Source organism: Talpa occidentalis, unplaced genomic scaffold (assembly GCF_014898055.3).
Source record: "Talpa occidentalis isolate TD23 unplaced genomic scaffold, MPIMG_talOcc4v2.1 talOcc4.15, whole genome shotgun sequence".
NCBI classification, from domain to species: Eukaryota; Metazoa; Chordata; class Mammalia; order Eulipotyphla; family Talpidae; genus Talpa; species Talpa occidentalis.
The window spans coordinates 33,236,018-33,263,588 of NW_023601543.1; the positions used below are offsets into that span (position 1 = coordinate 33,236,018).

At 39.8% G+C, this 27,571-nt stretch overlaps 1 protein-coding gene across 1 annotated transcript; it reads right to left on the reverse strand.

The window, feature by feature from the left end:
• Positions 1-2,431: 2,431 nt before the first annotated feature.
• Positions 2,432-26,338, reverse strand: CSTF2 (cleavage stimulation factor subunit 2). Its single transcript, XM_037512209.2, has 14 exons — positions 26,207-26,338; positions 25,002-25,080; positions 24,501-24,670; positions 23,586-23,722; positions 22,981-23,100; positions 22,727-22,864; positions 20,377-20,500; positions 14,932-14,994; positions 10,835-10,976; positions 9,568-9,743; positions 8,999-9,291; positions 5,646-5,756; positions 4,899-5,024; positions 2,432-2,642 (listed from the first exon to the last, which is right to left on the reverse strand). The coding sequence occupies exons 1-13, from the start codon at positions 26,262-26,264 to the stop codon at positions 4,902-4,904; spliced, it is 1,734 nt and encodes a 577-aa protein (XP_037368106.1). The 5' UTR covers positions 26,265-26,338; the 3' UTR covers positions 2,432-2,642; positions 4,899-4,901.
• Positions 26,339-27,571: the final 1,233 nt, after the last annotated feature.

Consider the following 27,571-nt stretch of genomic DNA (forward strand, 5'->3'; position numbering starts at 1 on the left):
CCAAGAATTCCAATCCTATATAACATTGACTATGTACATTCTTACTGTTTTTAAACATGGTCTTATCCAGTGTGAACAGCAATTTATGCCTTACTTATTTTTGCTTGTCAAAAAATGAAGGATTTTCTTCTTTGCTTAATGAGTCTTGTTACTTTATCTGCACTTTCCATTTGGAAAAGAAAATCTTGAACGTATGTTAATTACAATTGAAAGTCAGCTACATTGTCATTAGCATGTATTTTATTGGAAATAATTGTGAAAACTTGAACTCCATGTTTACATGACCTAGTCAACAGGGGTTCTTTATCATCACTTTTATTAAAGTCTAGCTTTAAAAAAAGGTATTTAGACTTCTGATAACATTTTTTGGGCTCCCACCTACCTATTCAGTAAGGACTCATTCACCTAATGATGTTAAGTAAAATGCCTTTTCTCTTATCAAAATGCTTTTTATTTCTCCCATCCACCTGGACCTAGGGTATTCACAGTCACAGTCAATCAGTAAAAGGAAAGAAGACTGGGGACTCTTAAAAAGGTGGGGGGGGAGGGCCACACTTTATTGCGCCCAAAGACAATTCACCTCATTATAGATTTTTAAGAATGTTTCCACTGAATTAGCATTATAGCACCTATTTCTCTATCATTAAGTGACCAAGAATGAATAAATAGTTGTTTCTAATTATACAGAAACCTGTATGACTTCAAGGATTAGTAAGATAGATTTTTTTCAGTCACTATGCTGAACAAAATAAAGGTAGGTCCTGAACTCACGGTACTAACAGTGTTTGATTTATTAACTGGACATCAGTAAAAAAAAAAAAAAACCACTAGTGGTTATTTCCGTAGGAATAGATTGGGATACCCCTGCTATTGCCAATTTCCCAGATTTCAATCTATTTAAATTTAATAAGGCTTTAGGAAAATGAACAATAGAACCTTGATGATATGGTTCTTATTAGACAATTGCTGACCAAATGATAATTTGATCTTCTAAGACTGATTTGGAATCTTAGTGTCCCTTGAAACTTAGGAGTTCCTAATTAGAAAGACTTCACTCTCTAACTCAATGTCTAAATATTTTGATACTTCAAGATATGACTGCTGTTAAAAACAACATATCAAGGCCTAGGATATCCCTGGAAGTAGGCAGAAAAGGTAACGATAACAAATCCAATGCGTAATCAGTATCCAAGCCTGAATTGGGGATAAGCAGGATACCCAGAAAGCTCCTCAGCTTTATCGAGCAAGTTTTACTTTTTAGGTTGTAATATGAAGTATCTTATTCAGCACACTTTTGTTGTAAATGTTCATATATCAGAGTAGAAAATCCCTCAATTTCAATGTCTCTCATGAAGTTGATTATCTTTGCATTCTTTTGCTTGACACGTAAGCAATATGCTATTACATTCTCTAAGCCCATGGCAGGCTTTTAATTCACTTGACCATAATCCTAACCCAGGGGGTAGGATTCTGAGAATATAAATAGGCTCAAGAGTAGTTCCAGTAGAACTTTACTTATTAAGGCACCTCTTAACCTCTTGAGGTTGGCCTGATGAAGAGAAAACATATTCCTCCTTAATGTCATTATGAGAGAGAGAATACAAGGCTGGGAGAGCCATAGTTAGAGCTAGTGGCACTAATTATGTTCATACCTATCTGCAATGAAGCAGGCAGGGGCAGACCTAATGGGCAATCTGTGTTCTATATTTTGGTCCTCTTAAAATAAATGAGAATATGAAAGTTTTAGGGGTTTTTATGTTTTAATTTCCCAGAATAAATTTAGTTATAGGGTAGGGATGTAGGTTAGTGATTATCTAGAAGATAGGATGAATGTATTTTGTCCATCTGATTTCCGTTTTTATTTCATCTTGAAATGTGAAAAATTAGTGGCTTTTTTAAACTTTTAAGGTTGACTACCCAGACTGAAAAGTTTTAGACCAAATAAATGTCAACAGCCTCTAGTCTTATTGATACTCTCAAACCAGCATTAATATATCTGTCTTAACTCTGAAACATGCATGCGAACAGGCCTGCTAATTGACATAAAATGCATTTTGATATTTGGATTTTTCTAACCTAAACACACTGCTCTGTTAGGCTCCTGGCTTTGTTGGCCTTCTCACCATTTTACAGCTCATGCTATTTTCTCCCAGTAGACTCAGAAGTTCTAGCAAGTTCTCAAAGGGCGGATCTTATTCCTGTTGGAAGCAAACTAAGCAAAAACCAAGTTCCAGAAAACATTGCTTCTGAGAAATCCTCAAATATCATCAAGAATAAATGGTTAACTTAAAAGGAAAAATAGAACTATGGCAATATAATATTAAAGTACAATACTGCAGTAGGGTAGAAAACACATCTAAGGTTTCACCCTCAGTGTTCAGCTTTTTAAAAGCAAAAAGGTCATGTGTTATCAATTTGCAGTATACTAAAATTGTGTCCAAAGTTTATTTCAAGTCACAGAAAATATACAAACTAAGACAATAGAATGAACTGATTTTGTTCTGAGAGAAGGTGATGGGAGTCCTCCACCTGGCACCAATTTGAATCGTTCAAGGGTTAGGATGCAGAAGTCATCTTTTTGCAATATTTCAACAAAGTTTTGGAATTAATTTCCAGACTTGTTGCCAGGTATTTTTGAAAACCTGTAGGGAAAAGTTGGGAGAAAGTCATTAGAAATGGAGATAAAATTCTCTTTTCCCCAAACATCAGGAAAAAAATTAGAAGACTGGGGGAGGGAGCTCTTAGGTGTCAGCACAGAGCACCAGGGGTAGATTCCAAGGTGTCCACCTCTTGCCTCTCTAAAGTAGTCACCCCTTACTGCAATATTCTAAACCTCAGCCCTAGATACAGTTGGGGCCATTTAACACTTTGTTATTGGGGGGGGGGGGGGTGAGTGGAGAACAGGGGATGTCCTATGCATTATAGGATGCTTAGCAGCACCTGAATGCCAGTAGCACACTATACCCTCTAAAATTGTGACAACCAAAAATGTCTCCAGACATTTCCAAATGTCCTGCAGAGGGCGGAAACTGCCACTTATCTAACGGTAATAGTATGTATATAAGCCTGCCAGTGATAGCAGAGATGGATTATAACTAGTAAGGTCACAGGATGGAGGGAAAGCCAATTTATGGCCACAGTATGCACAAATACATGTTAAAACCTTGCCTGTGTAAAACTGTACAGAACTACACACACACACCCCCCTCCCTTAGTGTAGGCTTCAAAAATGGTGAAAATGGAATAAGGCCTATAGTCTACTTAATAGTAACATACCAATGTCAATTTCTTGGTTTTGTACTACAAACTAAAAAGGCAGTGTACAACAACTTCTCAAGATGGTATCATCTGTAAAGCAATGATACCGCAATTAAAAAAATGTTATCATTTTAGGAGGCTAGGTGAAGGGTACATGAGGGTCTTTGTATTACTGGCTCAATTTCCTATGAGTTTATAATTATTTCAGAATAAAAGATTGAGCAACAAACCTTGCCCCGTGGTTAATGTGCAAGGCTTTGAAACGAACTATCTTATAAGCAAGAATACATAAGAAGATAAACTTATAAGTCACAGAATTTGGAAAACTAGGTGCTTAATTTTTTTCTTGTTGAATAAATGATAGCTAGATTAAGGAACACTTAATTTAAATATGTTAGGGCTAACTTCAGGAAAAAAAAAAAGAAAAAAGAATACATAATAAAAGAACTTTCAGGTATACTTCTACCTCCACTACCCCAATAATTTCTCTTTATTGTAGGGAATGCCTTTTCTGGTATGAATAAATTAGAGAAAGTGAAAAAGAGGAGTAGTTATTATCTAGCCCTCCGAATAGGTAGTTTATGCTTTTATTGAAAAAACAACACCTGGGTGTCTGGGCTGAAGAGTTATGCCAAAAGTCATACCAAAAGTCAAGCCAGCCATGCACCTAGGACAGCTTCCCATTAGAGTTCTGTCATTTGAAGTAAGTTGCACAAATATGATGCATATTTCCACTTTGGATGTTCTGACAGTACAATTATGGACTGAAATATATTTAGTCAAGATTGCTAAATTAGTATAAACAAAGTTCACATCATTTGCTAATATATGGATGGGGATCTGTAATTCTGATGGTATAAAAAATAGAAATTCAAAATGTGACATCCCAGCTGATATAGGGAAAATGAATTTTATTTAAACCATTTTTAGAAAACAGAATTCCTTATGAAATACAAAGCTGTAAGGGGGGAAATTTTTTTAAAAAGAAACACCAAAACATGTAATCGAATTAGGTCACACAATTACTTAGGTTCTACCTGGCTGATGAGCAAGAAAAATCAGGGCAGCAGTGTACAGCACCCTCCAAAATGTATAGAGACTGATGGTGGACATTTACTATCTTAAATTATGTGCAGTAATACTTTAACATCAAAAGATTCAATATAAAAGAAATAATGGAAATGAAAATATTTACACATTTTATTCAAATGCTTTGTATTTTCTCCATCTTAATATGACATTTTGGAAAAAAAAATAATATAAATGATTTTGGAAGGACACGCACCAAACTACATTTAGAGGTTATGTCTGGGGTATGAGACTGAGGAAGCAGAGCTGTTTACCCTGAACTTCCTACATTTCTGTATTTGATTAGTTTTTGTTAAAATGAGCATACATTGCTTTTGCCATCGGGGAAAAGATCGAAGATGATTACAAAATGATTTAACAACTGCACAAATGCTCTGCAGCCTTCTGGATCCTGATAAGGGCTGGCCACTTGAAGGGTGAAGAGTCTAGCCCAGAGGAGAGCAGGCCTCAGAGGATACTGAGATCCAGAGAGCCTTGTCACTTAAGGCTGAAAGAATATACCCCAAATGCACAGGGAGCTTGTCCCACTCTGGCGGGATAAATCTGCTCACCTTTCAGGGTGCTCCAGTGGATTTCTGTATCTGTTCCTTTAAGATCAGGATACTCTGCCTCTGCTCGGGAGGCAGCATGGCGATCTGGTCTGCAGTCAGCTGAAGAACCTGCATAATCAAAGCAGCCTGTGCAGAGGGGGGAAAAAAGGTAGTACGGTTTAATAATGGCAGCTGAAAAACACACCACCAGTTTCTGTCCAGGGGATATTTCACACAAGAAAACAGCAGGCTTCCTCAAAACAAAACCAAAAAAAAAAAACCAAAAGCAGTTGGTTAGAAAAGGTACAATGAAAAGCACAAGTACAGCAATACCCAAGATCAAAAGATTTAAAGAAGATACCTCCGTGAACCCAATGTTCTTGAAGACTAAAATGCTATCTGTGAGCCCTGGGAAGTCTTCAGCTTTTAATTCTGTTCTGAAAGTCTCTCCTTTTCATAAGTTTTAGCTTTTCCATCACCATGAGGCTCCCCACAATGGTCAAATACAGAAATAGAAAGATATACTCGTGGGGAATCTATTCTTTTTAGGGATAAGGTAGAGAGGAGAAGAAAAAAGGGACAAACAAAAAAAATCCCCACTATTGGCAGATGAGCACATATTTTCAGTTAAGAAAATCAAAAAAGAATTCAAAATTAGACTATAAAACATGACTCTGTAGGGACTTTGAAGACCCAAACCTCCCAGTAACTGTGAAGAAGACTTTAAAAGCTTTGTGCATATGGAGGCAGTAAGAGAGCCATGCTTACCTTCTCATGGTCCTGTGGAGTGACTTGGTTCTGCCCAGGACTAAAGCCACCAGGCTGGCCTCCACCCTGAATGTTTGCTCCTTGCATACCTGTTCCCTGCATGACTGGAACCTGTGTGCACAAAAGATGAAGAAAGATGCTCAGAACTTTTCACTATAGGTAACCAGAATTCAGTAATAGCAATTAAAAAAAATTGATCTGATTATGGATGTGAGTTTAAGAAAAAAAAGCAAATAAAGGAATCTGAAGATCATTTCCTACTATAGCAACAGCAGAAGGCAGAGTTAGCCAGAGATCAACTAGCAAGTCAGACACATTTGCTTACAACAGATCTAGCATCATCAATAAATACCACACAGCACAACTGGACACCATCAAATCAAGCAAAATTCAGCCATATAAGCACAAGGAAAACTGACAGCATCCTGGAAATCAGTGCTCTGTGGAAACAAGTGAAAACCGAGGGATTCGAGATAACGTATGCTGGTCTACTGGGGAAGCTACACTCACAGGGACACCACCTACCTCTGTTCAATCAGACAAAGGAGGTTCATCCCAAAGGGCCCTACCTCACAAGTAAGGCAGAGATGATCATGATTGCAGAGGCAGAAAGGAAGGCCTCTGGGGAAAAGATTGCTATTAGCCCAACATTTGCTTTTTATAAAAAACTTTCCATAGAGAATACACAACAGATACTTTCTGCTAAATACAGACCAAGAAATATGATTGAAGTGAATTAAAAAAACAAAGTGCAATTATGTCATAACTTATTGGTAGTTAAGATCTTCTGTCAGTGAGGTCAATCTTTTGGGAGACTACCAAAACCCAAGGAAAAAGCCGCAGAGCAACTAGAATAACTGTTAAAAGGTCCCTATGCTGGAGTTAAGTTCAACTCAGGCATTCACCCAGAGGTTAGGTACTCTTCTTAAAACACAAGCTGTTAACAAACTTGTTACCTGCTTTCCCAGCAGATTAGAAGCAACAAAGCACAAAAGAAGTGTGCATAAAACGTTAGGAGCAGATACCATGATAGCAATGTGAAGAGTCAGGTGACAGTCTGATGGAGAAGGAGACCAGAAACCAAAACAGGAGATAACTATGCTTTCAATTATAGCACATACAATAATGGGTGCACTTAATGATGATCTTGAATAATCAAAAACAATTACAATTATTTCCACATCCTGTTTAAGAAAGGAAGGAAGTATAATACACTATAAATTATTTTTCATCAAAATAGTTTAAAAGCTTGATAGGGTGGTTCTATTACCTGGAACATTTACTTACAAGCAATAACTAATTTCCCAAAGATACTCCATAAAGCATTGTATGCTCTGTTGAGATTGGTAGAATATTATCAGTTTCTGTTCTTATGAGTACTGCACCCACAGACTGATATCAAACTTGATGCTCTGTGACAGATTTGAAACATCTATGAGAATAACCTTTTCGAAGCTTCAGTCAATACTAATTTGAGGTACTGTAATGTGATTGAAGCACTCAATGGCCATGTTAAGTTTCTGAGCATGCCATTCTAGGCAGACAAGGAATATGAGTGACCCTATACCCAGATTTGCCAAGACAATCTCACTTTATACTTCTGTCCCAGGTACAAACAGAACTCACTTTTATTCTCTAATGTGTCTCTGTTTGTATGATAAAATTTTATAATCACCCTAGTAACAATAAACCTTGCACTGACAAGTTTCTAACTGGGTGGACTGGAGCTTATTTTAAAATCTAATTTAAAATTACAAATCAAGGATAGACTGTTAAAAAAAAAGGCACAGAACAGTGAAGGGGGAGGGGAATAAGAATATACATTGACATTTGAAAAAGTAAGAATATGTATTAAAGATACATTAAAAATCTAATTAAATTGATTATAGGAGATGAGGGTGAGAGGGAAGATGTGTACTGTGCATCTTTTATACAACAATGAAGATACTTGATATATTTATATACTTTTATATAATATTTAAGTATTAATTTAAACAACTTTATAAAGGAGTAAGACATTTTCCAGAAATGGTCTTCCAACCGTTGTTTCCAGTATCTTCCTCCAGAGAATTATCCACAGCCATTACATAAACACATCAGGTAATTATGTGTTGTCTGTCTCTTCAACTATAACAGAATGTAAGCAGAGACTTCATTTGTTCACACTGCTATATCCTCATTACCTGTAACTCTGTCAGGCACCTAGTAGGTGCTCAACAAATACTTGCTGACTGTCTGACTGAATGCACAAAAACAATTTATATTATGTGGCTACCAGAGAGGGCACAATAAAAATCAAGGCCCAGGAAACATATTTTTCAAAAAGCAAAACTTACCAAAATAGAACAGTTTACACATACTAGGAAAAAAGCACATTTAAATTTTGTATTAAAGAGGGAGAGGCAGATACCCAGACATAAACACAACACAGAGATAATGGGACAGAAATAGAGTGGAAAAAATAGTGGGTTCTATTCCTTGCTCTGCCACTTTTTAATTGTATTTGGACAAGTCACCTGAATTCTTGGGCCTATAAAATGAGAGAAGTAGATGGCTGACATATTCCATTCCAGCTCGCGTGAGTGCTCACACACTCTCTCTCATACACACTCACCACACGCACAGACTCTCATACGAGGAAAGTAAGGGGCACATAAGAATTTGGGAGAAGAAAGAAAGAATTACAATGAAGGAAGAAGACATATATAGGAAGATGGCAGGTGGAGGAGCTCAGGAAGGATACATACATACAACCAACTGGGGGTGAAGAGGAAGGTGTTGAAAACACACAATCAACCATAGACACCACATACACATAACTGGAGGGAACCCAACAGAGAAAGAAGAGACAAGAATTCAGTTGCATGGGTCTTAAGGTGAAGCATTAGTAAATTGCCTTTTATATGCCACTACTTGCCTTCAGGCTACGTGATGAAAGTAAATTAAAATAGGTTTCTATTTTACCCAAATGACTATTAATAACTCTTCATAAGCTCTAACACAATGGTTCTTATGGTTGTGCATTAGAATCACCTGGGGGAATCTTTTCAAATTATCCATGCCTTGATTCCACTGGTGTGCTCTCTATCCCCTGAATGTTCAAGAGTTCTGCTCTGAATGAAAGAGTCCCCAAAATTAGGGGGCAAGGTTGCTCTTTCGGACTATAATACTGATGGCCAGAAAAATCAATACCCTAAGGGACCGAAAAACTAAAGGAAGGGAAATACTAATCTTTCCTCTCTAATAAGCTGAGAAAATAGCCCAAATCAAAAAGCAGTAGTAGTCAGGGCTCAATAATCAATTCTTAAATAGATCAGTATGTCACATAGAAGCTATGAATGTGTTACACATACCTGTCTGGATCCCTGGGGGCCAACTGCCCCCATGTTAATTGGATTGGGACCCTGGATTCCACCAGGTATAGGCCCTCTAGGGCCAGGGACTGGGCCCCTAGGATCCATGCTTCTGGCTTCCATTCCTCTGACTTCCATAGCTCGGGCCTCCATCGCTCGAGCCTCCATCGCTCGGGCCTCCATCGCTCGGGCCTCCATTGCACGGGCCTCCAACCCTCTGGCATCTAGTCCTCTCGCTTCCATGGCTCGTGCCTCCATCCCTCGTGCATCCAGGCCTCGGGGATCTCTTCCGCCTATAAAGTAAGTTGCAAGAATACCACTGTGTATTGTGTAGCTACTCACCTTTACTGCCAAGAACCAAGAACCTTTACTGTCAAAGATAGGAATCTATTTCTCCAATCACATTTCCCCCCACCTACCTAAGACTGCTTTCTCCTCCCCACTTTCTCAGATTTGCAGATACACTTTAACAATGCTTGCCAGCCCTACTGCTCCAGCATTCTTTAGCCCAGATTAGAGACTAAGGCATCTGGATTCATCATCAGCCTACAAGTACCAACCAGCCTTACCTCTGCCATCCAAAGGTGGACCCCTCTGATCTAGCATGGGTCCTCTTGGCTCTGCCATCAGAGGCCTGGGCTCAGCTAATGGCCCTCCCCTCATCTCATGTGGGGGTGGGCCACGGCTGTCATGGCCAGGGACATGGTGCATGGGTGGACCCTGATGAGGTGGTCCCAGATAACCTCTAGATGTAGAGAAAAACATTTTATTTTCAAACAGAACAAAACAACAAAGTATCAACCAGAAGACTAGCAAGCAAAAATCAGACAAAGAACTTGTATTAAACATCACTCTATAAATGCTAACAAGAGAGTATCAAAGAAAAGCTATGGGATGTATATCCACGTATTCTAGAATTTCCTATTTGGTTGGGGCACTCATAATTTAGGAAGGATTAATGCCTATCCACTCAATACAATGATCACACAGTACAGTGCTTAAAAACATGGGTTCAAATCTAGGCTCCATCATTGATTAGCTGTGCTACCTTGGACCATTACTTAGCTTCTCTGAGCCTCAGTTTCTTCATCTGGAAAATGGGTCTACTATTAGTATCTATTTCACAGGGTTGTGTGGATTTAACAAAATAATATTCATTAACAGGGCCTCCCCAGTGGCGCAGCGGTTGAGCGCTGGGTTGTGAAGCTGCCCGCGGCCTCTGCGGTGCCGGTTCGATCCCCGGCTGCTCCCCGGCCACTGGAGGAGGGTCCCGCATGGCGCGCAGACCTCTCCTGCTGCCCGCTGCTCCCCTCAGCAGTGTGCTTCGGTCCTTCTGCCTGCTCTGCTCCCCGCTCTGGCTCTGGTGAATTCTCTCACCCTCCCGCGCTTCTGACTGTACCCAGTGCATGTATAAACAAAACAAACAAACAAACAAATAAATAAAACATGCCTCTATAAAAAAAATAATAATATTCATTAACAAAATGAAATAATGAATGAAATAGTGGATGAAATGAAATGCTCTAAATATTCAGGCACAATCCCCATTAATGTCAATTATTACTAGTAGTATGACAACTACTACTACTTCCAATAACATAAGTTTTCCTTGTTTGGGTACTTGTTCTAAAATTTTCAATTTCCAAAGATGCAGTAGTCATGGTTACCTCAAAATTACATACTCAAGTACATAGTTCTGCCTTAGAAGTGCTTAGTCTTGGACAGCAGCCATGAACATTTATCTTCTGAAGTAGGCAAACAAGTACACAGATTTTACTCTCAAAGCAAGAGAAAATTCTGATTTCCCCCATCTTTCCCTTTGATGTTAGTGATTACCTTGGCTCTACCTCTCCAGTTACAGAAAGTAAAGTGCCTCCACGTGGGTCATTCGGAGCATCTCCTAACAGACCTCGAGGAGTGGGGACGTTGGCAGGCAAGGCCCCACGCTGCATAGCTGCTCTGGGGTCTTGCATCGGCACTGACAGGGAAACAAACGGGGAGTTACTGCTGTTAAAGACACATAAGGAAATAAGAAATGACTCTCTGTACCACTGAGAACATAGTTCAGACACCTTGGAGTGGGTGAAATGTCACCACAGCAGATTCCTCTTGCAGCTCAAGAACAGAAGCAGGGTGTAGACAGAATCTGTGCCATATCAGAGGTATGGATGGAATTATACAGAGAGCACACAGGAGAGCAATCTGCCAATGACTAGCACTGCAACCTGAAGAAACTTATGCTTCTGGTTTTCCTTATAATCAATCAGTTCAAAGACTGAGTCACAAAAGAGAGGTAGGGTGTTGGCACAGCTGAACCCTGCCATGGCTCTGCAAGAACCTGCTGTCCCCTCAGACTGCTGTTCCATCCAAGTCTCCTGACACCAGTAGGCAGGGAGTACAGCCTCAGACAGATGCCCATATCATCCATGTTCTGTGACCCGTGTGAAGAGGTCAATCTTATGGCCTTAACAGGAAAAAATTAAAGAGACAAAAACCAAAGACACTACTTTTTTGGGTTCCGAATGTGAGGATGACTGCCAAGCAGCCCTTGCACTCTCAACGTCCCACCCTGATCACCATAAGCACATGGAAACTGGCAGATACAATGGGTACCTTGAACTCGCTCAATTGATGCAGGCCCGGTGGGTCCCACGGGCGAGTGCTGTAGGGTTCCTAGGTAAGCAGTAATTTCAAAAGGAGAAAGAGCAGACACTTAAAAGAGCTTGCACACACAAGCAGAAACATATACATATTGGAGAGTTACACTTGTAAGTTAGCCAAGACTTCAAGAGTTTGAGCCAGGATACAAAATCTTCCAAAATTATATTCACTTCTTTGAAATCTGAAACTGCTTCATTTTGATGCGATAGCTCCCTCAGGTGAAACTTGTGGACCACTGATTTTACTTGTTAGGAATAAGCAGCCATTTTCAGTTTTCACCTCTGCTACCATAATTTCCCCTAAACCTCCTTATGATACCATTAAATTAAAAAACACATTATAAAAAGGATAGTTTTGAATATCTAGTTAGACAAAGAACATAAACATATTTTCCTAAGCAAAAAATGCAAGAAATACTGAGAGAAGCATTGGACCTGGAAGATAAGACTTATTCTGTAGAAGCCCTTAACAGAAGTGAGGTAGTACTATTTTTGCCATATTTTAAAGCACAAAAATTTCTGCTATCAAAGATTATCAAATGGGGGAAGTAAAACTGAATGGATTTTAGACAAGGAGAGAATATATTATCCCTCAAGAAATACTCCACCATCTCCAAAGAAAAAATGCAGTGGCCAACAGGCATATGAAAAAATGTTCAACATCACTAATTATCAGAGCTATGCAAATCAAAACCAATGAGATACCACCTCACTTCAGTAAGAGTGGCCCACATTAACAAAACAGGAAACAACAAATGCTGGAGAGGATGTGGAAATTAAGGAATTCTCTTACACTGCTGGTGGGAATGTAAACTGGTCCAGCCACTATGGAAAGCTGTGTGGAGGTTCCTCAGAACACTAAAAATGGCTCTACCGTATGATCCAGTGATTCTACTCCCAGGAATCGTCCCGAAAAGACACAAAAAACACTATTTCGAAAGGAAACATGTACTCCAATGTTTCCTGCGGCACTATTTACCATAGTCGAGATATGGAAACAACCCAGATGACCCAAAACAGATGAACAGATCAAAAAGTTGTGGTATATTTATATAATGGAATATTACTCAGCAATCAAAAAAGACAAACTCATGCCATTTGCCGCAACATGGATGGAACTGGAGGGGATTATGCTAGCTGAAATTCGTCAGAACGAAAAAGATAAATACAGGATGGTCTCACTTTTATGTGGAATATAGAGAAACCAAACAAAAGGTCAAGAAAAAATTAAAACTAGTAAACTGACTGTAGAACCGAGGCATACAGTGAAGAGGGGATGTGGGGGGAATGGGAGGGATGAACACAAGGGAATATGGTGATGTCTTATGGATGATAAGGTGATGGGAGATCTATGGGGACTACAACAATGTAAGAAAAATAATAAAAAAAGAGAAATACTCTGCCACTGCAACTCTTTGATAACTAACAAATATCAGAACAATATCTAATAAAGATTAATGAGATGCCAGGTGTACCAATGCTAAACAAAAGTGGCAGAAAGCAAGAAGTATCTTCTTAAACATGTCACAGTCACTTTTCACCATTAGAAATGTGCAGAAGCAGCATGGATTCCAAGAAAAGACAGACAAATTGGGCCCAAATGAAAAGATTCTTGCTTCCTCTGCTAGCTACTGAAGAAAAATTATAAAACTCATTTCACTGTCTCTTTAGGAAGACATGCTTGATATACCTTCAAAATATAAATCATTTCCCTCATTAACTTCTTCCCAGAAAGGTAAAGAACTACAGCAGGAAGGCCTGTCAAGTATGTACTAGACAGCTGGTCACTGACTGGGGGCCTGAGGAGAGGTATAAGCACTACTGAAACCTGAATCCTTTTTCACAATTGCAGAACTACACTGTGGTACACAATGTACTGACAGCGGCCAAGGGGGTGGGCACAAAAGCACAAGCTGTTCAGATGAAGTATTTGGACAGGAGCTTGTCCTACTGTCAACCATCTGACAAGATTATTAGTTGTTGCTTCAGCAATCAAGCCCAGTGTACAAACCATAGAAAAAGCATAGCAGGTCCTTGAAAATTCTGTTTCCTTGTAACATTGATGACAAAAAAAAAAAAATTCCCAGTCAACACTGAATGAAGTGATGTTATCTGAGGACCTGGTTTCATCATATAAAGTCATATTTTTCCTAGACCCCACTGATGACATTAAGAGAGGACGTCCCTTCTAGTACACAGGTCTGTTGCTTAAATATTCTGCTTTTTAAGACAACAGATTTCACTTATAGGCCATATGCTAAGAAGAAATAACTTAAGCTTCTCTATGTCCAAAGCAGTCTTCTCTGGCCACAAGGACCTAATGAAAAATAGAAGACACTAAGGAATATTTTTGGAAGTTAACAGAAGCAGTATGGATGGACAGAGTATCGATTTTGGAACCCAAGACCTCTAAATCTTAGCTCTGCTACTTACTAGTTGGAAGAGAAATGCACACATCAAGTCCAGTGCACATTACTCAGATATCAGTCTTTACTTACCATGTCCCTTTCAGTAAGTTAACACTCAGCTTCCATCTTTTACTGTAAAACTGGGGTGCTGCCATCCAACTCACTAGGCTGTTTATGAATGTTAAAGTGGCCCACAGCATGCACAATTTTATTGTCACTTTATTCTATTATCTCACCTCCTGACATTATTTTCAAGTAAAACACTGAATTTTCTTTTTCTTCAGACTCTAATAACATGGAGAAATAATGTGGAGATTTTGGAGTGGCTGCTGCTGTGGTATCTCGTTTACTGCCACAGTACAACATACATTTACCAGGAAGGCTTCACAGACCTTTCATTCCCTCCCAGCCCATCTTACATGCTCGTTATTCAAATTCTGTACTCAGTCAACAGAGATCCATAGAGGGAGAGAGAATATGTCAACAAAACCATTAGACTATCAGGAAAAGACAATACAAATTAAACAGACATGAAGGGCCCATCTGCTTCATCATCCATTCTTACAGAGCTGGGCTCTGAATCACTAGATGGAAAGTATAGATCAGTGCTGTCTAGAAGAATTTTCTGCAATGATGGGCATTTTCTTTATATATCTGCAATGTCAAGTATGGTATCCACTAGCCACATGTGGCTACTGAGCACTTGGAATGTGCTTAGTGTGAATGAGAAACTTCAGATTTTATCTAATTTTAATTTATTTAATATTCAAATAAGCACATGTGGCTAGTGGCTGCCACATTAGAGTGCAGATAGAGAACATTTCCAAGTCCAGTCCACATCAATCAGACATTAGTATTTATTTACCTTGTCCCCGCTCCATGGGCACTGGTCCACTTCCTGGCATTCCAACCTGGGCCGGCATTCCTCCTAGAGGATAAAGGGCAAGAGAGGAAAACAAATTAAGGCAGTGGGGAAAAACTATCAAAGTGGCTGAGTTGATAAATTTTCTGCCCCACCAACAGAAACTTACAAAGGAACTACTGAACAATGCAACTAGACAGAAGATGGAGTTTCTTAGGATAATTAAGGCTTTGTGACAGAAAAGTGAGTTAAATAAGAATACTTCATCTCACTTGCTACTAAAATCTTGGCAAGAAGTCAATTGCATTTACCCACATTAAGCCTCCTCACAGGAGATAGCACACCGTTCCTGAGAAATTTTGCAAATGTGTGGGCAGACTGTTTTAGTTGTGAAGATTTGTAGGGGCATGGCTGGCATTTAATGAGAAGCTGACAGGGATACTACATGGCCTACAATGCAGAAGATAGTCCCACAAAATCAAAACTTACCCTGCCTTGCCACATTTTGAATGTCTCGCTGAACATTCATATAAATGAAACCCTATCTACAGTCATCTGTATTTAGAACCCGTCTGTTTTATTTATAAACACGGTTACTTGCCCTTTTGTTTATATGTACGCTTTTTCAGAAATGCAACTATGAAGTAAATCATGGGTATTGTATGTTGTTAAGAACCTAGCCAAGAGTTTTCACCACTTTCAAAATCACATCACCAATGCCCACAGTCCTCGTGGTATCTGAGTAGCCAAAATAACATAAGCATTTTCTGTCTACAATTGTAACTTTTAGTCATGATAAAGGTATAAGCATTTGACTGTTAGATTGTTTTCTACTGGAGTTGTCCCTGAACACTTGCATAATAAAACATTCTTAATTATAAATAATTTTCTTTTACTTCTCTTTTACTCCATATTGTAGTTAGGGTGCTATAAATAGGTTTTTAAAATCATATTAAGTAGGTTGTATCACCTGTGCATTTCACTTCAGCACAGTACAGAGCCACTGCAAAATATCTTGTTATGAAAAACAACCACAGAGTCTAACAGTGTTGAAAACCCCTGGTCTACTCTTAACTTGCCGGGGTATAATGACTGCTATACAAATAACTATGTACCACAAGTCCTCATTTGGAACTTTCCACAGAGCAATTAGTCTCTTTCCCTCAAAGGAATAACATATGCTTAAGTGGGGAGAAATGATAAGCAGAACTGCTTGCAGTTCATTAATATTTACCCAAAATATCAAGTACACATCAAATTCTCTCATTCTACTTAACATGCCAAGCACCAAAGAGTCATGGATTAGGAACCAGAACCTGAGCTAGCACTAAGAAATTGTGATTTTAAACAAGCGATTTGATAAAATAAATGTATCACCAGGCTTCCTCATTTGTAAAGAAGTTGATCTAAACCAGTGGTTCTAGCAATACAGTTCCCCAACCCAGCAGCATCTGCATCACCAGGCACTTGTTAGAACTGCAAGTTATCAGGCCCTACCTCAGACTTGATGAATTAGAAAGCCTAGGGGTTAGGGATGAGTAATTTTTTTTAATAAGGCTTAGGTGATTGTAAGCACACTAAAGTTTGAAAACCATGGGTCTACATGATTTTAAAGCTCTCTTCTAACCATAACATCCTATGATTTAGTCATACCACCCACCAAATCAGTACAAAGACTTAGGGTCTGAGGAAAGGAGTGGCAGAAGGAAGTATAAACAAAATTTCTCATAAACCATCACACATGGTACACGGGCTAGATTCCCAGAATGGAAATGGGGGATCAAAATACAGATGAATGTTTAATGTGGGACTATTTGCTTAAAAGGCTGAAGAAGGGCCTCCCCAGTGGCGCAGTGGGTTGAGCGCAGCGCTGTGAAGCTGTCTGCAGCTTCTGCAGCGCTGGTTCGATTCCCAGCCGGCGAGGGAGATTCCCACATGGCGTGGCAGACCTCTCCTGTTGCGCCCACTGCTCCTCTCAGCAGTGTATTTTGGTCATCTGCCTGTTCTGCTCCCCATTCTGCCTCTGGTGAATCCTCTCACCCTCCTGCACGTCTGGCCTGTAGCCCGGTTCTTGAATAAACAAAAAATAATCTTTAAAAAAAAAAAGGCTGAAGAATCTACCTTTCCACCAGCAGTCTATGTGTCCACTTTCCCTGCCAATATTGTGGCATCCCTCTGTGAAACTTATGCTTGTGATGTGTTTAAAGAAAGTGAAATTTCACTGTTATTTCACGTGCAATTCCCTGAATGTTATCGTTGGGCATTTGGATTTGCTCTTTCATGCAATGCCTTTTCATTTCCTTTGCCTCCTTTCCTACTAGGTTGTTCCCCCTTCTCATCAACTGTCAAAGAGATTTGTACAGGGTATCTCAAAAACCTAAGTGAAGTTTTAAGTTTTAATAAGTATAAATACAAGCTCACACACACACAAGAAAAAAAATCACTGGAAAATTTACTTATTTAAATTCCTATGCTGGGCCTCCCTGGTGGCACAGCTGGTTGAGCACTGCGCTGTGAAGCTGTCCACAGCCACTGCAGCATGGGTTCAATCCCGGCCGGTCTGCGAGAATCCCACATGGCGTGGCAGACCTCTCCTTCCTCGCCCACTGCTCCCCTCAGCAGTGTCTTCGGTCCGTCTGCCTGTTCTGCTCCCAGCTTTGTCTTTAGTGAATTCTCTCACCTTCCCACGCTTCTGACATGTACCCAGTTCTTTTATAAATAAATAAAATCTTTAAAAAAATAAATTCCTATGCTGCTTTCACTATTTCATGTATATTTTTAGGTAAAATGTACTTTTCTTTTTTTAAAGATTATTTATTTAATGTATTTATTTATACAAGCACTGGGTACAGTCAGAAGTGCGGGAGGGTGAGAGAATTCACCAGAGCCAGGGCGGGGAGCAGAGCAGGCAGAAGGACCTAAGTACACTGCTGAGGGGAGCAGCGGGTGGCAGGAGAGGTCTGCGCGCCATGCGGGACCCTCCTCCAGTGGCCGGGGAGCAGCCGGGGATTGAACCGGCGCTGCAGAGGCTGTGGGCAGCTTCGCAACCCAGCGCTCAACCACTGCGCCACCCGGGAGGCCCTAAAATGTACTTTTTGTTGTCTTTTATAAATTTTTTATTTCCTCTTAATTCAAGGATTATGTTCCTTAATTTTCCAAGTTTTTTTAGTCACCTTTATATTATTTCTCATTTTATTGGTTTAAAATAAAAAATGTGGCCTGTAAAATCTCTATATTCTAAATTGTTTTGTATTTTATGCTAAGTACGTGGTCAACTTTAAAAACTTTTTTCTCCTAAAACTCCCCTTTTCCCTAAGCCCTTCATGGTTAAGAATACTTCATCTCACTTGCTACTAAAATCTTGGCAAGAAGTCAATGCACATTAAGCCTCCTTATAGGAGATAGCACCATTCCTGAGGAATTTTGTAAACGTGTGGGTAGATTTTTGGTTGTGAATGTTTAATTCTATTCAATGTTGATTTACAACATTGTGTATGATTCAGAGGTATAGGTCAATTTTTTTAAAAGCTTCTATGGTCATGGGGGTGTGGGGAAAATGTATTCTTCTAGTCAAAAGAGATAACGTTCCCTCTAAATGTTAGTTCAAGCTTACTGATACCATTATTTCATTCCTCAATGTCATTAACTTGTATTTTGCCCACCAGCACAATAATTTTCAAAATGTGTTCCGCAGGTGACAGTGATCTACACACTGTATGACAATGTAAGTACAAAAATGGAGGACACTTAAAAAAACTTACATAGCAATTTAATACTGCTGTGACATCCAAGTGCATGACTAGTACACTTGTCTCACTAAACAGTGAGGTGTAGAACAGTTTGGGTGTTTTTCAACTGCATGTTATGAGTTGCATGCTTGTCACATGTGGCAGGACCACCCTACTTGTGATATTTTAAGCTAAGTTAGGCACCTATAACTCAAAAAATGTATAAAATATAAACTCTATTATAATATTAAAAGATAATTCAACTATACCTCTAAAGGATAAATAAGGGCCTCTCCGGTGGCGCAGTGGTTGACGCTGGGCTGCGAAGCTGCCTCGGCAGCGCCAGTTCGATCCCCGGCAGCCGGGCAAGGGTCCCACATGGCGCGCAGACCTCTCCTGCCACCCGCTGCTCCCCTCAGCAGTGTACTTCGTCCATCTGCCTGCTCTGCTCTGCTCCCCGCTCTGGCTCTGGTGAATTCTCTCACCCTCCCGTGCTTCTGACTGTACCCAGTGCTTGTATAAATAAATAAATAAATAAATCTTCTAATAAATAAATAAATAAATAAAGGATAAATAAAAATTGAGTTTGCTGAAATTTTTTTAAAATTTTCTTCTTCTAATTCTTGTCAACTTAGCTTTCTAGACTGGTTTCTCTACAAAACAGATTTTAGATCCAAATGAACACCCATGAGTAGTACCATAGTCAATCTAAATGAGATTAGGTAAAGTAACAAGAAACAAGCTCATTGTCTAAAGACATTAAATACTGATATACATGGTAGGTTCATACAGGTCATTCATATGGGGAATAGTTACTGTTGAATGACAAAAACTACAAGTGTATAAGCAATACTCCATCCATTGCCTATAAAAACACTCTCAATGAACATACAGTTGTTAAAACTTTTTTTCCTTTTGTTGTTTGGTCTGAATATATTTTATGAAATGCAGTTTTATGTCTATTAAATAAAATAATGTGATTATATATTTATGTGCTTTTTTTCATGTATTTATAAACTAACAGTTCCTACCTTTAAATAGGAGAATTCAGTCCATTCACATTTAGTAGAATAGTAACTCTACTACACTTTATTCCATTCGTTTATTCTACCTTTATTATTACAATGCCATTTCCTTGTTTCCAAATTTGCTGACTTGGTCTAGTTTCCCTTCATTCCATTTTTCCCCTCATTAATTCAGAAGTTTTGTTTTTTTTTTTTAAAGATTTATTTATTTATCCATACAAACACTGGGTACAGTCAGAAGTGTGGGAGGGTAAGAGGATTCACCAGAGTCAGAGCGGGGAATAGAACAGGCAGAATGACGAAACACACTGCTGAGGGGAGCAGCGGGCGGCAGGAGAGGTCTGCGCGCCATGTGGGACCCTCGCCTGAGGCCGGGGATCGAACCGGCATTGCAGAGGCTGCGGGCAGCTTCGCAGCCCAGCACTCAACCGCTGCGCCACCAGGGGAGGCCCTAATTGGAAAGTTTTATTGTACTTTTCCACTTTACCCTCCTTTTCCTTGTTTTAATCATCAGGCATAGAATTTGTATGTAAGAAGTTAACTATTTCCTCCACTTGGGGTATACGCTTCCTAATTATGTATTAATTCTATATCAAGATCTCATCATCACACAGTGATTTAGCTATACCATGTCATTTGCTGTAACAAAACTTAGCAAAATACCAAAAATGATGATGACTCTAAGTGAAACATACCTCCAGGAGCTAAGGAACCAGGCCCAGGCCCTGTTACAGCAGCTGGTATCTGCCCTGGTGCTGGAACTCCAGGCTGCATAGAAGCTTGCATCAGAGGAGGCGCACCATTGACATGCAATCCACCCTGACCAAGAGAAAAACCAGAGTATATAATCATGTCTTTGTGGAGACTCAACACACAAAGTCTAGGACTTCAAAAAATTCTTTAAATTGACACCTCCAAAGTCTCCCAAATATGCTTTTCTTACAGCATGTTTTAATCCACATTGGCTTTATAATACACTTTGAAAAAAAGTTGCAAAGCACACAATGAGCCTGGTTATGCAGAACATGGTTAAGATGGGCCATATTCTAAAAGCAGAGACTGACAATTCTTAGCTCTGTGGCAAGGCCATAGGTAGCACTTATTGTTGACTTCATGGCTGGGACCCGGCAATAAGGTTTTAAAAAATGTGCTTTGAACCCGAGGAGAAAAAGAGACTAGGACTTTTATTTTTTTAAAAATTAACTGTTGTTAGTTTACATTTTTATGATGAAAGTTCTCTTATTTGACAAATCTTTTCTTATCCCTGTCCTCAGATATAATTCCGGTTTGGGAGGAGTATGAATTTATTTTTAATACATTGAAGTTCTAGAAGGAAAAGTAATGCTGTCCATAAGAACTTAAAGTCCCTTGGAACATAAAGAGCTTAATAAAGAATAAAAGTTATTAAAACAAAAAAACACATATAATGTCAGAGGACACAACTAAAACTCCAAAGTAGAAAAGAGTAAACTGTATAGTGAGTTAGATAAAAGAAAACAGGATGTGAGATCAGACAAAACTAGGTTCAGGTCCTGGATTTACCATTTATAATTGTTTCTTTTGGATCCAGTTTACCCAGTTGAGCCTTAATTTATTTCCCTTCTATTTCTGAAAAAGTATGTATTGAATTAAAGCAGGGGTTAGCAAACTATGACCCATGGGCAAATCTGGATCACTGCCCACTTTCGTAAATAGATTTACTGCAAGTCAACCTTGTGCATTTACTTATATATTGTCTATGGCTGATTTTACATTCCAATGGCAGAGCTGAAACAGATCTGTCATAGGTACAGACCTCATGGCCTGCAAAGCCAGAAATTCTGACTATTTGCCAATTGTCAGAAACTGTCTGCAGATGCCTATACTATATATACCTTTGTATGTGTTCATCCAAATTATTTACCTCTGCTAATCTGATAGGTGAAAAATGATAGCTTATTGTACTTGCTGTTTAAATTTATCTTATTTTGAGGTTGAGCATTTTTTTGTATATTACATATTTGTATTTCTACCTCTGTGAACTATTTATGTTCACTGCACACTTCTTACTAGGTGAGTTGTAATTTTCTTTCTAATTCATGTCTTTTGTTATTATAAAAAATTCCAGATTGATAAATTGTATACAGAATAAAATAACTGCACAGCTTAGGAAATAAAATTATATTTATGATTATATTTTCCCATATGGTCATCCCCAATTGCATCCTGAATCCCCCACATAAGAATTCTTATAGATGTTTTCAAATTTTATGTAAATCATTACATAAATCTTTGCAATTCACTCAATACATTTTTGGGATATATGCAGACACAGATACGACATTTTGGGAATTCATTTTCACTTCTGTATGGTATTGTTTTTTGAGTAACCTGCGTTGAGACCATATATCCTAATTCATCTTTTCTGTGATACAGAATTGTTTTTGAAAGTCATTCATGTTGATACATGTAGTTTGTTTAACTGGTATAGAGTATTTCACTGAATAAACATACCACACTTTCCCCATTTTTCCACTGATAAACATTTCAGGACGCTTCCAATTTTTCACTGTTGTAACGTAGCAGCAAACATTTCTAAACTAAGGGTTCTTTATTAGGTAACCATCACAAGTATGACAAAAACTTTTTCCCAATTTTTCATTGATGTTTCTTTTTTTTTCTCCATATAGTAAATTTTCAGTTTTCAAGTCAATCTTTTATGACTTCTGGTCTTTGTGTCATGTTTGATAAAAATGGATAACAAGAGTGTCAATCTCATATAATTGCTGTATTGAATGATAATGTACATGGAATAACAAAGTGCCAACTACCATGCCACACATGCACACACACAAAATTAACTCAAAAATAGGGCGCACAGAAAGGATCTCTTTGTTATACAAACTTGGAACCAAAACTGTATTCATTCAAATGTCATGTACTCTATAAACTGGAAATCACAATTATGATCTCCAGCTCCTGACCATTCTTCTTTTGACATATCCTCCTAAAATGAAAACGACATTCTAAGAGAGATAAAAGAAATGTTATCAGAGAAAGCCCTACCAAAGACTGGGCTTGAGGGGCCTGAGGATTCTGCTGGTTCATTGCCACATTGGCTCCTGAGCCAGGCCCAGCACTGTGAACTGGTTGAGGGTTGCCTGCAATCAGCGTTGGGATATTTGTCTGGCGATGCAGAATTTTCTAAAAAATGAAAAAAATAAATCTATGAGCTGTCTGTTTTAACAAAGCAATCAGGTAGTTCCTACCCCACTCAAATTTAACCATAGCACATCTATAAAAGAACCAGAAGCACTCACCAGGGCAATCTCTGGATCCACAATTCTCATCACTACTTGTGCTTGTAGCAAAGCATAAGCCAGCTGAGGATTCTGAAGCAACATGTTCCGTGCTTCCTGGGGGCTATTCTGGACACAGAGCTGAGAAGATAAACAGATTCATCATCAGGCTCAATACTGATTACTTGGAAACTGATAGTGATTTAGAGCCAGTCCCATCTGAGAAATGTGATATTCAAGAGACTTTTAAAGCTATCATTGGTTTTGCATAGCACACAAAATCTTGGTCATGGCAGGCAAGAGAAGGAAGAGGCATTTCAAATACCATAATACCATCACTTAGGGGAAAAGCCACATTTTAATATCTACATCAGGTATCTGTGGGTCATAAAAACCCAGAGAGAATGTGTAGCTGTTTGTGCACAAAAATGGAAAGCTCTTTGCACGAAATGTAAAATACAGTGTACACACAGGGAATTTTGAAGGTATAAGAAATGGTGGTCTAAACACACCTTCTATTTGAGCCCAGGGAATCATTTCCATTAACTTGATCAATTAACTCCTTGAAAATTTGATGTGATTTGATTTATTCATCCCTAAATTCATAACTTAATGCCTCCTCCCACCTTCATTTGTTTCATCAGTTCAAACATCTGCTCTGGTGGAAGACTGGCAACTGCTTTGCTAATGGACTCAGGGGCATCCTCAGGACTGATGGTCTCTCCATAAGGTGACTCAATGACAGGGGCACCAGTGCCAAGGCCTGATTGGGAAGAAAGTACAAAAAAGTTAAGGAGGCAAATAATGAGCTAAACCATCTCAAGTATAGCAGGTCCTCGAACAATGTCATTTTGTTCAACGTTGCAGTTTCCAAGAACCTTTCCAAGAACGTCAAGTGAGGACTTATTGTATCCATTTTCCAGGGCTGTAAGAACCAGTTGATAACTTTAAATTCTCTGAAGCTGAGAAATAAGTAATTTGAAAGTTTCTTATTTCTGTGGGGGAAAGTGTCCGAGTGTATTTTCCACTCCCAAGGAAAGCTAGGACCAGGCTTACACAGGAGGACATTGTTAACCTAATCAGGAAGTAGGCATACTAATTTCCTTTGACAAGTCATTTCAGAAGCAAAAGGCACAGAAAAAGATGCCAATTCTAAAATGGAATTCCAGGACCTCTTGCCTCATGAAAAAAGTCTTAAGAATGCTTTAGTACCCTACACTCCTCCACCAGCTACAGAAGATCTGGCAACAGTGGAAAATACTGGTAAACACAACTGGCATAGTTCACACTACTAATGGCCTGCTGAGCCTGGATTCATTTTCAACTGGAAATCAACTCCTTACAAACTGAAAGACTTCTAAAGTCAACTTTACCCTGCTTCTCAAAGATATACTTCCCTAACACAGGTATCTCAAGTTGGTTAATTAAAGAAGCAATGTGGCTAACCATTTCAGCAGATGCTAAAACTTGTCATAAGTGGACAATCTTCAATGTTACATCTTTACTAACTCATGGTGCATACAACTTGGGTTTATACTCACTCTTCAGCTCTTCTTTGTTCTTTTCACTGGCAGCATTGTCCACTCGAAGTGCTCTCCCGCTGAATTCACGGCCATTCAGGTTTCGCATGGCACTAAGTGCAGTCTCTTGGTCTTGGTATTCACAGAAGCCATAACCCTTTGGCTTTCCTGTCTCCCTATCATACACCAATCTGGAGAGTAGAACCAAGTATCAGACACAAAGTTACATACACACAGGGTTCTGTGAACACTGGCATACTCTAACTTGGTCCACTGTGAGACAAATAACGGTATCACTCTGCCTCACTGAAATTCTATTTTAAGTCATGTTTAAATAAAAAAAAAACACCTTATAGTAAAAATGGTTATGAGTGGTTTGGTATGCAAATTATCTCAACACAGCCATTACAAACAAGAAGGATGCATGTGAAAAGTCACTAGTAAAAACCTTGCATTAACATTAGGGCCAAATAGGTGGTGATTTTTAAGAAACTACCACCAAGAAGTGTAAGAGGCTCTCACCTGAAACTAACAACAGGTCCAACCTCAGAAAAGATGTCCTTTAACTGCTCTTCAGTAGCTTCATAAGGAATGTTTCCCACTAAGGAAGAAAATATTTAACATTAAAATTCTGAGTTCACAACCTAGATCTTCCTAGTGAGAAAGTAAACAGTTCATTCTATCAACTCATATCAATAATGATGTAACAATTGGCTCAAATTAAGTGTTCCTCAACCACAGCACCATTAATACTCCCATAGACAAGATTTAAGTCTTGTCTGCTGAAGACCCGAACTACAAAAGAAATAAACCACTGAGCCTAAATAAAAATGATGTAGGCACCCCTAAATATTACTTTTCTGGTTGATCTGAAGAGTATTAGATTTACCTTAACTTTGGGGAAAATACTTTAACAGTAGAATTTACTCAAGGTCTGCAAAGTCTGTCTGTCTCTCTCTCTCTCTCTCTCTCTCTCACACCCCAAAATTATAATTTTTAAAACCAGGTCACACATCTGTATTTCTATACATATACATACTCAATGGAGAATGACCATGAATGTAGTGGAGGAAGCTTACAAATTACTCCCAGCTGTTGTCATGTCCCTTTCAAAGGGTGCTTTAAAATCACCACACACACTTTAAAAACACAGCTTATTTCGGCTGAAAAGATGACACAGAATAGACTCGAGCCTCTTTAAAATTTCTTTGACAAGGTCTTAACCGTCCATTCATTTGTATTTATTTAGAATCCACCTTAAGACTCCAGGTGACCGTTACCACGATCGTCGAACTAAAACGTTACAGATAAAAATAGAGTACTACAAGTGCTTATGAGAGGGCGGGAAATGGTGACAGGGATGGTTATACCCTTAGCACACAATCTGTATTCCGGGATGGGGGCAAGAAGTAGTACCGGAGAGTTGCCACACGTCCTCACTTCTACATAATAATTGAAGCTCACGAAAGGAGAAACTCAAAGACGCTGAACTCTAGCTTAACTTCCTCATCCACACCGTGGAAAGGCTGTGAGACCTCGGGAAGAGGGGTGCATCACTTTGCCCCCGAGTTCACCAGGTTGGCCGCCCCAGAGCAGAGGGAGGCAGAGTTGAACGCCCGCTCCATCACCGGCTCCCACGCGACTCGTGAGACACAAAAGGCGTTTCTCGCCGGACCCCGCCTCTTTCAGTCCCTCCCCGATGCTTGGCTCCACCGCGTTCTTCTCACCGAAAACAGATCGTAGAGACCGATCCACCGCAGGGTCTCTCACAGTCAAACCCGCCATCGCTCTTTTCCGGCGGCTTCCGGTGCGCCCCACTACACTTCCGTGTGGCGCGTGAGCCCGGCGCCAACACGCTTCGTGACGACGCGTGAGCCGGAAGTGCCAGGGCCGGACGGACGCACGGCCCCGCCCCCGGCGTCCTTCCGTTAGTGGAGGCGCGCATTCGAGTCCCGAGGGCCCTCTACCCCTGCATTTGGGGCCGCCGCCTGAAAATAACTCACTTCCCAGCCGGATTCGGGCGGGCCAGGCCGACTCGGAAGACTTTTAGTTGGAAGAATTCCTTATAGCTCATTCGCTTTTCGGCTAACGCAAGGAATCGTCGACCACAATAAAGATGGCGGCAGCGGCTTTATCGCGGTAACAGGGAAGTCGTTTGCCAACACCGGGACGCCTGCGTTTTAATTCCGCCCGGTTAAGGGAGGGCAATTCTTGGCCCCTCCCCAGCAGCGTGCAAGTTACCATTTTGCTTGAGCTGCGAGTGTGCGGAAAGAGTAGGAGCAGCCTAGGAAATAAGAGTGAGGGGTGGTCAATGTCAAGGTGCCAACATTGCTGAGAGATAGGGAGGTAAAAGGAGAACAGCCCCTGTCTACCCCCCTGTAGCCCCTCGGTTCCAGGTGCTTGGTGGTGGTGAGGGGGTGGCCTGGCCGAGGACCTTGCCGAGCAGGGTATCAGAAAATATCTTTGATCGGTGGTACACGACAGTCAGCTGAGGCACAGTTTGAACTTAACGTTTCTCCGACTCCAGAGACTGACAGCCAAACCGCTGTATCTAATGCCTTCCAGTATAAGTGAGACGATATGGATGGATGAACATATTTGATTATCAATTTTTGGAAAAGAACTTAGAGCATGTGACAAGGTAACTGTGGGTCAGTGAATCTGTTATAGGACAGGGAGAGGGGCTGCCCAAACCCCGCAAACATGCCTATTGTCTATTCTAAATGGGTTCTGCCATCCGCCGCATCAACACAAAACATATGAGACTTTAATGGGAAGGAACTTTAATAAAAACTAGGAAACAATATAGGTAAGGCAAAGAGTCTAGTTTCTAAATGAAGCACCCAAAGTTACCCGTCCCCTCGTGGGTAAAACTCCATCCATATGGGATCGGCCCAGAGCAAGGCCCCAAAGCCTGCCACAAGTCTAAAGTATCTTCCAGTGGGGACCCACAGAAAAGAGTCAGAAACAACCAAACAAGCCCGGAAGGAAAAGAGCAAAATCAACATCAAGATAAAAGCTGCCATTGTCACCTCCCCATGGGTCTCACCCACATCTGTGTCACCCGGTCCACGACCAAAAGACAAGCGCAG